The following is a 12828-nucleotide window of genomic DNA, read 5'->3' on the forward strand; positions in this document are numbered from 1 at the left end:
TGCAACTTGAAAGATTTCACACGGCAAAAGGCAAAAAAATAAAACACACACATAAATTTAAAAATAAAGAAGTACATGCCCCTCCCCACAGTCTCTTTCTTTATCCAGGGGCTGGCTCAGCCCCTCCATGTAAACCCAGAAGCTTCCTATTCCCTCTATTCAGCTGGAGCTTTTACAGGGCCTGGGTCTTCAGTTCAACAGGTTCCCCTGTGCCCTCTGGTTGTCCATTGGATTCACTGGGCCTGGCACCCTTGAGAATAGACAGTCTCTCAGAAACACTCTTGAGCCGGGGGAAGAGGAGAAAGTCATAAAGGAGACTGCCCAGGCCTGCTCCAATGATTGGGCCCACCCAGTACACCTGCAGGAAGAGGAAAGGAATAATCAGGTTTGGGGAGGGGACCAAGAGCAAGGCTGCTCTTTTTCCAACCCCATTGTTGTAAAACACACATCCTGCACTTGGCAATTACAGCTGGGCACTATTTAAGTAGAAATCAGTGTTTGTTTGTTTATTTTAAAACTTTAGACTCCTGCACTGCCCGCACCACAGAACTTACCATTTCTTTTCCGACTCATTAAATTATACCTTTATCCCACACATTCTTAGCACATGTATATTCTATTTTTTGCTATAAGTTTGTACTAGTTTCCATATTGCTTTGAGAATTTCTTTTTAATTGTGGTAAAATACACATAACATGAAATTTACCATCTTAACCATTTCTAACTGTACAGTTCAGTAGTGTTAAGTATATACATGTTGTTGTGCAGCCCATCTCCAGAACTTTTTCATCTTGCAAAACTGAAATTCTATACCTATTAAACAACTCCCCATTTCCCCCTCTCCCCAGCCCCTGTTACCTACCATTTTGCTTTGTTTCAATAAATTTGACTACTCTAAATACCTTGTATAGGTAGAATTATATAATATGTGTCTTTTTCTTTTCTTTTATCTTTTTTTTTGGCTGCTTCTGGGTCTTTTGCTGCCTGTGGGCTTTCTCTAGTTGCAGAACTTGTGGGACCTCTCTAGTTGCAGAGAGCGGGGGCTATTCTTCATTGCGGTGTGTGGGCTTCTCATCGTGGTGGCTTCTCTTGTTGTGGGGTATGGGCTCTAGGCGCACAGGCTTCAGTAGTTGTGGCTCGCAGGCTCTAGAGCGCAGGCTCAGCAGTTGTGGCGTATGGGCTTAGTTGCTCCGCGGCATGTGGGATCTTCCCGGACCAGGGCTCGAATCCGTGTTCCCTGCATTGGCAGGCAGATTCTTAACCACTGCGCCACCAGGGAAGTCCCCAATATGTGTCTTTTTCTGATTGGATTATTTCACTGAGCATAATGTCCTGAAGGTTCCTTCATGTTGTATATAGCATGTATAGAATTTGCTTCTTTTTGAAGGCTGAATACTATTTTATTGTATGTATATACTACATTTTGTTTATCCATTCATCTGTGAGGGACACGTGGATTGCTTCCACATTTTGGCTCCTGTAAATAATGCTGCCATGAAAATGGGTGTACAACTCTGAAAAATTTTTTGAATTATTTTCATACGTTTAGCTGGTATATGGCCAAACAACACAAAAATAGCCAATTTTTATTGAGGACTTATTCCATATCAGATTCTGTGCTAAATATTTCACACATATAATTTTCACGTTTATTTCTCATAACATCCCATTTTGTAGTTAAGGAAACTGAGATGCAGAATGATTGAGTTATTTGTCATGGTCACACATGAAGCTAATAAAGTGCTAGAACTGGGATGAAGCCCAGGCCCATTTGTGCTCATACATATCCTGGTCTCTGAGAGTAGAAGCTTCTATCTTCCTGATCAGTATTCTGTCCTCTTAGCTCCTAGTTTGGAATCCAGGGAATACTTAGTAAAAATCCCTAACTAACTAGTGAAGGAACAATATAAACAAGAGCCTATCTTTCTAGCAAAATAATGAATCCTGCTCACACAGTCATGCAAACTCTGTGCAGCCCCCTTAGCTGAGTGTTGGTAGAGCAGTCAATACATCCAGATGGAAAGCAGGAACCAAACCTGGGAACCTGCAGTCCACACCCATGCAGGAGGGCCTCAGGATCTTGCCCTTCTCCTCTCACTCACCCAGTGGTTGGTGAAGTTTCTGGTAAGAATGGCAGGAGCAAAGGAGCGGGCAGGGTTCATGCCTGCACCAGTATAATACATCTGCAAAAGACACAGTTGTAACTGAGACACTTCCCGCCCACTCCACCCTGGCTTCTCTCCCACCACCCACCTGCCCACCAAGGGTTGGCACCTTGCCTCCAGCCAGCAGCAAGTAGGGGAGAACAACCTGCATGGAAGTCCCACAGTGGGGTGAAGTCACTAATGCCCCATCTGGGGACAGACTATGGATCCCCCGGCAAAACCCACATCTACCCATGATGCATGCCTTTCCTCCTTGGGGTCAAGAAGGACTAGATAAAGCCATCACAAGAGAGGAGAATAGGGACTTCCCTGGCAGTCCAGTGGTTAAGACTCCGCGCTCTCAATGCAGGGGCACGGGTTTGATCCTTGGTGTGGGCAAGAAGAATGCTTAAAAGTCGACAAAGGCTTGGGGGACCGGGAATCCTTAAACAAGAGTTGCTCCCCTCTCCTGCTTACCCCAAAGAGGTGCCCCAGGGTGAGGGAGAAGCCAACGGCCAGGGCCACGGAGCCCAGGCGGCCATTCCGCCTCTCGTCGTATGTGGCAAAGATGCAGAGCACGAACTGGAGCGTCAGGAAGATCTCCACTATGGTGGCCTGGCCCACACTCACCCCAGGGTGCAACTGGGCAAAGGAAGAAGAAGGGGGGCAGTGCATTAGGGCTGCCACAGCCTTACCTACTCAAGGCTTCCCTGGCAGGAACCCCCTTACGGCATCCATTCCGTGGAGAGGAAGGATAATACAACCTCTTTCATAGTAATTGTATTTGCTCCTTAATTTCTCCTAATAATACTCCTTCATAGTAGAAATAAATGCACCCACTAATATGGATGAGGAAACTGAGGCCCCATAAGGTAAAATAAGTTTCTTCAAGAACCTGCAGGAGTTGGAAGAAAAGTTGGGACCTGAACTCAGGTCCAGGGCTCTATGACTTCCTTATCCCTCCACAGCACCTGTGATCCTCCCCACCCTGAAAACACACACACACACACACACACACACACACACACACACACACACACACTGTCCCAGACCCCTGGGGAACTGATCTACCTGCACTTCAGGAAGGAAGTCAGGGCACCAGGTTCCCCCAGCCCCACTCAGCCAACCATTACCGTGTTAAGTGCTAGGTTTCCTCGGACGGCAGTCGGAGTAACACTGTACAGCACGGCAGCCCCAGCCACGGCTCCCAGGAGTTGGGCTGCCATGTAGCAGAAGGCACGGAGCAGGGACATCTGGGAGCCCACAAGGAAGGCGAAAGTGACTGCAGGATTGACATGGGCTCCACTGATGTGGCCCACAGCCTGCACCAGTGTAGCCAGGGCCAGGCCAAAGGCCAAAGCCACCTGCAAGATATGCAGTGGTCCAGGGGCCCAACGCAGTGAGGCCCCTAGCCCGAAGAAGACATAGAAGAGGGTGGCAAAGAACTCAGCAGATATGGCCCTCCAGAAGGAGGCTGACCGCAGTTCCCACATGGCACGGGGGATAGGCACAATGCCTGGGTCCCTGATACCCCCCTGGCCTGATCTGGATGGACAGCCCCCTTTATAGAGGACTTTTAATCCCTGGGAGGGGCAGGCTGAGGTGGCTGGCCCAGCCTCTTAACCCCTTCACAGCTGCAGAGGACTGGGACCACTCTTGTGCATCGGATAAAGCTGCTGCATTTTCCCCTCCCTCCTCAATTGGGAGATGAGCACAGCCATGGGTGTGAGGGTGGGGATAGGGTCAGGGCTCATGTCAGGCTCTGAGAGAAAAGGACTAAGAACAGGGGAACTGGAGGAATCTGTCTTTCTCAAGTCAAAGTTGGGGTTCATAGTCCTGACTGACATCTATATTAGAACATTCCTCAACTCTGCTTGGGAGGTTAGTGAGGCTGAGTTCACTTCATGGAGTATTTGACTGCTCCTGGGGGCCTCCAGGTTCCTCTGAACAAGCCGGGGTAAGGGTGGGGGTGGGGATCAAGAGTGGGGTCCAGCAGGGAAGTTGGATAGTTGAAGAGAATCCTTTAGTTCTCTGGGATTAGAGGGCCTTCTCCCATTGGCTGGTTTGGGCTGGAATCTGTGGACCCTGCAGCTCTGGGACAGAATAGTTCTGCTGCGTCTGGCTTTCTCTGAGCCCGGGTTCCCTCCCCCTGACCCATGCCAGCACCTCCCTTTCCAAACCCTCAGCCTGGCCTTTTATTTTTATTATCTATCTATCTATCTATCCATTTATTTTTTGCCACACCGCACAGCTTGCAGGGTCTTAGTTCCCAGACCAGGCATTGAACCTGTGCCCCCTGCAGTGGAAGCTTGGAATCCTAACCACTGGACCGGACCGCCAGGGAATTCCCAGGCTGGCCTTTTAAACCACAGGATAGAGAGCAGGAAAATGCTATCTTCCATGGATAGGCTGAGAGTGGGGTTGGGGAGCTGGGGAGGGGAAAAGGGGTGAGTAGTTAAATCTCAGACTCAGTTTGTACTTCATCTTTCCTAACTCTAAGATCGTAGCAGGAAGTACTGAGAGGAAGGAAACTGAGTCATGCCTATGAAGCAATGGGAGTGTCTAATTCCTCCTAAACTGGCTGTGATCAGGACACTGGAGTCCTAAATCTCTATGCCTAGGGAAAGGTCTGGGGGTGTGGGTATCTGGGGAAGCAGGCTGGTCAAGGAGAGAGGAAAGGACAAAATGAGGAAGAAAAGCTTGGGGAAAGAGGTTCAGTTGTGGACAGGCTTAGTGAGGGACTTGGGATCTAGAGATGGGGGCTGTGTGGTGGCGGAGAAGGCAGAATGGGACACACTGATAAGCTCCACCATCTCCACATCGTGGCAAGTCACAGAGATCACAAGCTGTTCCCATGTGAAACACCGGAATTGGGAGTCACATATAGGCTATTGAGAAGGGGATGTCATGAACAAAGGACTATTCTGTGCACTTGAAATCCATAAAGAATAGCAGTAACAACAAAAATCCTGGCTTTACCACTTTCTAGGTGGGGAAGTTACCCCACTAGATACAAACTCCAGGAGGGCAGGGACTTGTCGATTTGCATGCAAACCCCATGCTTGACACACAGTATGCAGTAAATAAGTATTTGTTGAATAAATTAATGTAAGCTCTCTGAGACTCAGTTTTCTCTGGATCAAATAAGGTAATGTAGGTACAAGCCCAGGATGGTGCCTGGCACAGAACAAAGCACTTCATAAATTGGAGCCATTTGATAAGGGTTTTATCAACAGGAACCATTACCCCTATAGCCTCTTATAGTAAGGAATAGAAGGGCAAAGAGCAGCTAATTTGGTGCCCTTGTAGACACCAAATAAAATGGTTAAATTTCCTTATTTGGAGCTACCAACCTCTCTCCTTCACTCTTTTTAAAAATTAATTAATTAATTAATTTTGGCTGTGTCAGGTCTTCATTGCTGTGCAACGGGCTTTCTCTAGTTGCTGCGAGCGGGGGCTACTCTTTGTTACGGTGCGCGGGCTTCTCATTGCGGTGGCTTCTCTTGTTGCGGAGCACGGGCCCTAGGCGCCCAGGCTCAGTAGTTGTGGCACGTGTGCTCCATAGTTGTGGCTCACGGGCTCTAGAGCACAGGCTCAGTAGTTGTGGCGCACGGGCTTAGTTGCTCCGTGGCATGTGGCATCTTCCCAGACCAGGGCTCAAACCTCTGTCCCCTGCATTGGCAGGCAGATTCTTAACCACTGCGCCACCAGGGAAGCCTGTCCCCCTTACTCTTTATCAGATGTTGATAAGAACCCCATGGAGAACTGAACCCCAGCCCATTTCCTTTCACATCAGCCTCCCTACTTAGCTGAATGCCAAACTTTCAAACTAGGGATGAGCTCTCAAAAGCTCACATGAATTTTTGCATATCTTTACATGTAATTAGCATACACAATGTTTTCTATTAGCCTAGCCTCCTGAAGGAAAAAAAAAAAAAAGCTGTGTCTCCCTTGAGGAATGGAACCCAGCCTTCCCCAAGACTGCTGCTTGGTATGGGTGGGGTTCTTATCTATGCCAGTACTCCAGAAGTCACTGAGAAACCCACTGCCAGCCTGCCTGGTCTACCTGCTGGTGAGCCACGGCAAACTGGAAAGTGGAGAACTTCATGCCCTGGCCCCGGCCTATATAGCTCCTCTTGCTCATCTGGAAAGGACCAGAGATGCTAAGACCAGGGGTGGAGGACACATACATCCCTCCCACTGGCCCACAGCTCCCACCATCTATCCACAAAGGCAGCTTTGAGCAGAATCTGCAGCAAGTCACCCAAATTCCTGAGCTGCTGAGCCTGACTCATTGGCCTATTGCATCGTATTGAGTGGCTTAATGAGAGGATGCACAGAGCAGGGCTGCCCCCTCTTTTGTTCATTCCGTAAAGTCCTAGCCATCCACCCTCCTTAACTACCTAATGTCGTCCTACTCAGGGAGAGGGGCTGCTGCTTACCTGAGAGACCAGCTAGGCTGCAGTCACCCATGGCAGTACCAGGTAGAGGAGGACTGAGGCCAGGATGGCTGCTGTGTCTGGGCCAGAACATAGGATACCCGCTGGAAAGGGTCAAGCCATTGGGCCCAGAACAGTGCCAGTGGCAGGGCCGGATTTGTCTGGGCCCCACTGACCTCATCAAAAACCTGTGCCAGGCTCACCACTACCAGCCCTCCAGGCAGGGGGTGAGAGACTGTGCCTGACACGGAGCTCCCACTGGGGCATGATGCCCTAAGGACAAACCCCATAAAGATCAGGGTATCCAGGCCTTCAGCCAATACCTCTCTCCAAAACCGCCAGCTCTGTAGGTCTTGGGGGAGAGGAAGGAGAAGGGAAGGCGGCAAGATCATGCTGTCTTCTCCCCAGTGTTCTCCCACCCCTCTCCTCCTTAACCTCTCTCTGTCCCCATCCCCCTTAACAAACTCTCCCAACCAGGCCTCAGCCTCTTCATTCTGTACCTACTGACCCCCAACCACCTGTTGTGAAAGGAAGAAGAAGGACTAAGAGACAGAATAAGGAAGTGATCAGAGAATAAGGCCCCCTTGGTTGGACTGAGATTTATTTTATTTTTTGTTTTACTATTTTTTAAAATTATGAGGCAAAATATTTTTATATTTATTTATTTTATTTCCTTTATTTTCTTGGTTGCGTTGGGTCTTACTTGTGGCACGCGGGATCTTCATTGCAGCATGAGGGATCTTTTGTTGTGTCGCGTGGGCTTCTCTCTAGTTGTGGCATGCGGGCTCCAGGGCCCGTGGGCTCTGTAGTTTGAGGCACGTGGGCTCTCTCGCTGAGGCTTGCGAGCTCAGTAGTTGTGGCGCGGACTTAGTTGCCCTGCGGCATATGGGATCTTAGTTTCCCAACCAGGGATCAAACAAGCGTCCCCTGCATTGGAAGGCGGATTCTTTACCACTGGACCACCAGGGAAGTCCCTGGACTGGAATTTAATGGCAGAGAAGATGAAATGTCTTGGCTTCAATGGGAGAAGGATGGAGTCTATAGAAAAAGATGGTGGTTTCTCCTCTCTCCAGGAATCTGACCTCCCAGGTCACCATTTTGCCAGCCTGGTCTGGAGTCTCTGTTGGGTGTCCTGCTCCAGTTTGGAGACTGCTATTCTAGGTCTAGGTGGGTGGAGTTGGGAGATGAGGAACAGTTGTTTCAGGTACTGGAGAAAGAGGCAGCCAGAGAGATGAGAGCTCTGCTCCTGTGTCAGGGAACATCCCTCATCTCCTTCCTTCAGCCAATACAGAGGAGCCTCATCCCTCAACCTGCCACCCCTAACCCCAGTCACTGCCCTTCCCAAGGCAGCCTTCGACATTTGTACTCACACATTCTCACACCTAGGCATCCACTCTCCCCAACCTCGGCGCTTCTCTCTCCTACCAAGCTTTTCTTCCTCCTTAGCCCTTCAACCCCAGCCTCACTGAGTGAGGGGCTGGAGCTTATAATGGCTTCAGTCAACCAGAGGTACTCACAGTGAAAGGAGAGACTCATTCTTTCACTCCCTAATCATCTCTATGAACCTGGCTTTCAGGAGCCAGAGAGGTAAAGAGGAAAGCTAATGTGTGGATCTGGAAGACAATGAAAAGAATTCCGGGGAAGGGGAGGTAAGGCCATTCCCATCCCTCACCAGAAACAAAGTCAACCAGTGAGAAGGTACCAATGCTGAAAGAGCACTTGGGCCACTGGAATGGGCAACGGAAAGCACCTGTGAGGAATTGCCTGGGAGTGCAGGGGATTCTTGGGGTCAGCACTCGGGATCACCCAGGACACACCCTAGTTCATCTTTGGCTTCTTTTCTGGCTAGTTCGTTCACTTTTTTGCTACCACTCTACTCTATTCTTGTATTTGGGGCTCTTTTCAAGGATTGCCAACGAAGTTTACTTCTAGATTCTCCACCTTTCTCTCTTCTGGCCTTAAGTAAACATATAAACATTTTTGAAGTTTTTTCCACTAGGAACTGCAGAAATGGATAAAAGGGATTTGTAAAGTAAGAAACTTGGGGTAGTTACAGAGTTATTTTAAGTCTTACTGGCTTGTGGTAGTAAACATCCTGGAGTCTCATCTAGCTCTACACTTGATTGAGTTATCTCTTGGTTACTAACCATCAGCCTTTCAACCTATTTATATTCCTGGAGCTAGTGATCCTAAGTTTACTCCCCTCTTCAATAAGGAAGGCCCGATTTCTGTCCCATAGAGGTGCCATAGGAAGCATAATCCACACTACTAGGGATCAAGTGAGTCTATAAAGCTTAGGGACTCTTCAGGCAGAGCTACTGGTCTTGCTTCATTTCTCCACAGTGGGTCCCATGTGATTACCCACTACCTTTCTGAAGCTACTCCCTAGCCAGCCTGTAACACCAGGACCTAAAGAATAACCCAAGTTTGAGTTCCATAAAAATATCTACTGACCATACAGGATTGTACGAGGATCAGATGAGATATGCCCAAGCAATATACACAAGTTGGCTGCCTTAAAGTATAAATGAACTGATTCATGAACTAATCTGATATAAACATGATTTATGATTTAGTATTGACCACCCTCTCTAACAATTACAATGTGGTTGAACAGCGATATGGTCCTGAGGGGCTGGGTGGCCATCCATCTCTGCTTCTACCATGTGGAATCTCTATCCCAGCCCCATATTTAGAGTGCCAGGTCAGCATGTAACCCAACTCCATTGTGTGGACAGTTTCAGTAGGACAAAGGCTGCAGCATAGCACAAGCTAGCAGCCCCTTTGGCTAGCTCCTGATGGCCCCCCTTCTCTCACTTTCTCTGGTTATGCTTTGCTGACTGCTGACTCCTGGCAAAGCCCAGAACAATCACCAAGCTCTGAGTGCATCATCCCTCTCCCACTCATAGCACTTAGAAAAGACCAGGGCCCCCACATGTTAGAAATGGGGTAATCCAAGAAATAAAGAGTAAATACACTGGCCTATCCTGTCCTTTCCTCCTTCACTACTTTCTTTCCTGTGGAGTCAGATACAACTCCAAGCCAGGCAGACCAATGCTCACTATGGGTCAGGTCCTGTTCCAAGCACTTTATATGTGTTATCTCAGATACTGGTATTCCCTTGGATTGCACCTTCAGTTTATTCCCTAATTACTCTAGTTTACATCCTCTCCTTGGATGACTTCATCTAAGTCATCTCCTCCCTTGAAATTTATATCCATATATCTATGGAATGGTTTACCTACTTGGGTATCCCACTGACCACAAATTCAGCCTGTCCAAAACTGAACTAATTATTTTCCCCCATCCAAACATGCTTTTCCTTCTGTATCCCCTCATTAAGTCAGAAACCTATGTATCAATTTTCCTTCCCCCATCCTCTCACTCCCATCTAACAGTCACCAAAGTTCTATCAGTTCTACCTCTTGGATAGCTGAACCCACACCATGTCCCACCTAACTCTAGTGGCCTTGGACCCTGCTTAACAGTTTCTAGTCTCATCCCCTCCAATTCATTCTCCATGCTGCTGCCAGCCTGACGTTTGTAAAAGTACCTGTAATTTGTCACTCCCCTGTGTTCCCTTCAACAGCTTGTGAATGTCTGAAAGACACTCTTATCAGGGCATACATGACTCTTCATCATCCAGCCTCAACTTTTCTAACTGCTCTCCTCATCTCCTTAGCATGAAACTCCAGCAATACTGTGCTCCTTGTTGTTCCTCAAACACCCACTCTGCTTCATAACCCAGTGCTTTAGTCTAAGCTGTTCCCTGTAACTTGAATGTCTCTTCCTCTTTCTTCTGTCAGGTAAAATTCTATCACTTCCTAATTATTATGCATGGAAATGTTAAAGAGTTAATTACTTGTTCATTAGCAACGAGGCAGGTAAATCATCAGAATGAGGGTGAGTTTATCAGATGGATAGTCAGTCTGTTAAAGTGAAATAATGCAAGCGATGACAGTTAAGACACTATACCCTGAGCAGGGAATAAAGTAATAGAGTTGTGTCTAAGTGACAGTGTAAGGAATGTGCAGTGATTGCTTCAGCTCTCAGGACCAAGTGGAACCGAGGGAGAAATCCTACAGAAACAGTCCTGGAACTCTTCTCTCATTACTACCAAAATGCAAAGTATTGACAGAGCAGGACTTTACTGAAGGAAATGTCACCTTCACGCCTTTCCTCCCAGGATTGAAAAGAATAGAAACCTCTCTTCTCACATACTAAGTAGGATGAAAAGGCTGGACCAGGCTGACCCCTGGTGGAAGGAATGAGCTATTGCATGCAAGAATCAGCACAAAACTTCCTTTTTAAAATTTTTAAATTATTTTTAAAATATTTATTTATTTGGCAGCATTGGGTCTTAGCTGCGGCATGCAGGATCTTAGTTGCGGCCTGCGGAATCTTTCGTTGTGGCACGTGGGCTCTCTAGCTGCGGCACACGGGCTTAGTTGCCGCATGGCATGTGGGATCTTAGTTCCTTGACCAAGGATTACTCCCGTGTCCCCTGCATTGGAAGGCAGATTCTTAACCCCTGGACCACCAGGGAAGTCCCAAAACTGCTTCATTTATTCATTCAAAAATAGTGTACTTCCATGGTGGCGCAGTGGTTAAGAATCTACCTGCCAAAGCAGGGGACACGGATTCGAGCTCTGGTCCGGGAAGATCCCACATGCCGCGGAGCCTGCTCGGCAACAAGAGAAGCCACTAAAAAGAGAAGCCCGCGCACCGCAACGAAGAGTAGCCCCCATTCACCACAACTAGATAATGCCCAAGCGTCCAGCAACGAAGACCCAACGCAGCCCAAAATAAATAAATTTATTAAAAAGAAAAAAAAATTCACAACCTAATGATGAGGTAGGTAGCTACCTCTTTAAATGTTCCCACAGCAGCACTGGGGAGAAGGTAAGACCAGTTAGAAAGCCAGTGCAGCAGTCCAGGGGAAAAATAACGTGATAGGGATTTAATAACAATCAGATATGTGAAGTGAGGGAAACAAAGAAGTGAAGGGCTTCCAGGTTTCTGGCCTGGGCAAAGGGCTGGTTGTGGGTTGCAGTTCACCAGTCTGCGTAGAAAAACGAAATTAGCTTTAGACATGTTAAATTTGAGGTGAATGGGGGACATTCAGGTAGAAATGTCCAATAAGCTTTTGGATATACACATCTGGAACTCAGGAGAGAAATATGGAGTAGAGATTTTGAGAGTTCTCCAATAGGCGATAGTGGATTCTGCCTTCGGGGAGAAGGCATTAGATGAAATCTTGAGCAAACTCGGGTTCCTCCACCTGAGAAAACCAAATATTGAGTTAAACCTTCCATTGCCAGTCCTGAAAACACAAAACCAATACTTATTTATTAGAACAACTGCCACTTACCCAGTGACTGCTATTTGTCAAGATGTATCCTAGGTAATTCTCTCGTTTAATTTTTACTACGGTCTGACGGCTAGACATTTTTGTTTTACAAATAACATTAAGGCTCACAGAAGTTAAGTGATTTGCCCAGTCACACAGAGGAGCCGGGTTCGAATAATACAATTATTGTTTAATTCTGAAATCTATACCTTTAACCATCTTGTTACACCATCTTTCTAAACGCCCTATTTAGTTAAAACGTGAACAGCATTCCTCTCCGCGGAAAAATTGAATAAACTGTTCCGGATGCAACCAGAACAGAATTCACTAAAATGGCGGCTCCCTGCGGGGCGCTGGCTCTCTTACGTCATCACACTGCGCTGCTGCCTCTCGCGCACAAAGTGCCAGGGGAGCAGGCGGGCAGATGGAGGGGTCTCAGCCAGTGCGGAGGGGGGCGGGGCGGGGCGGGGGGCGTGCCCTGTTCATCCGTGGCGTAAGATGGCGCTGCCCTTTGGTCGTTCGCTGTGCCTGAGCCGTTGGGGAGCCAAACGATTGGGGGTTGCCGCCGTAGATGCCCGCAGAGGTAGGATTATATCATTTTACTCTCTTTTACTTCCAAAATAGTTTCCGTCTGTTATTCCTGGAGCCCGCTCGGAGAAACAACTCCAGCCCCTTCGACTCATTCCCCCTCCCCCACCGCGTTGGTCTTGAGATTCCAAACCTGGGACACTCTCTGGTTTCTTTAAATTCCAGGGCTTCCCCAGTCCGAGTTTTTCGGATCCTTGGGCTGCCCATACTAAAGCGCCCCCACTCTCTTACCCGCTTGACGTTCCGACTCTTCCGTGTTTCCTCGTGATCTCTTGACTGCCTGTTTCAGATCGGAATATGTACGTCA

General features: G+C 47.9%; 3 protein-coding genes across 3 annotated transcripts in view; 2 read left to right on the forward strand and 1 right to left on the reverse strand.

Moving 5' to 3' along the window:
- Nucleotides 1–34: 34 nt before the first annotated feature.
- MIP (major intrinsic protein of lens fiber) lies at nucleotides 35–12415 on the reverse strand. Its single transcript, XM_004274142.3, has 4 exons — nucleotides 3278–12415; nucleotides 2622–2786; nucleotides 2103–2183; nucleotides 35–358 (listed from the first exon to the last, which is right to left on the reverse strand). The coding sequence occupies exons 1-4, from the start codon at nucleotides 3635–3637 to the stop codon at nucleotides 173–175; spliced, it is 792 nt and encodes a 263-aa protein (XP_004274190.1). The 5' UTR covers nucleotides 3638–12415; the 3' UTR covers nucleotides 35–172.
- The window catches only part of SPRYD4 (SPRY domain containing 4), a 2097-nt gene continuing 1673 nt past the window's right edge, over nucleotides 12405–12828 (forward strand). The window contains exon 1 of the mRNA XM_004274141.2: nucleotides 12405–12516. Coding sequence (XP_004274189.1) covers nucleotides 12432–12516 — 85 coding nt within the window. The 5' untranslated portion in view covers nucleotides 12405–12431. The remainder of the gene's footprint in view (nucleotides 12517–12828) is intronic.
- RBMS2 (RNA binding motif single stranded interacting protein 2) overlaps nucleotides 12454–12828 on the forward strand; it is a 104190-nt gene continuing 103815 nt past the window's right edge. The window contains exon 1 of the mRNA XM_049694483.1: nucleotides 12454–12516. The gene's annotated coding sequence lies outside the window, so the exon portion shown is untranslated. The remainder of the gene's footprint in view (nucleotides 12517–12828) is intronic.

Source organism: Orcinus orca, chromosome 11 (assembly GCF_937001465.1).
Source record: "Orcinus orca chromosome 11, mOrcOrc1.1, whole genome shotgun sequence".
Classification (NCBI taxonomy): domain Eukaryota; kingdom Metazoa; phylum Chordata; class Mammalia; order Artiodactyla; family Delphinidae; genus Orcinus; species Orcinus orca.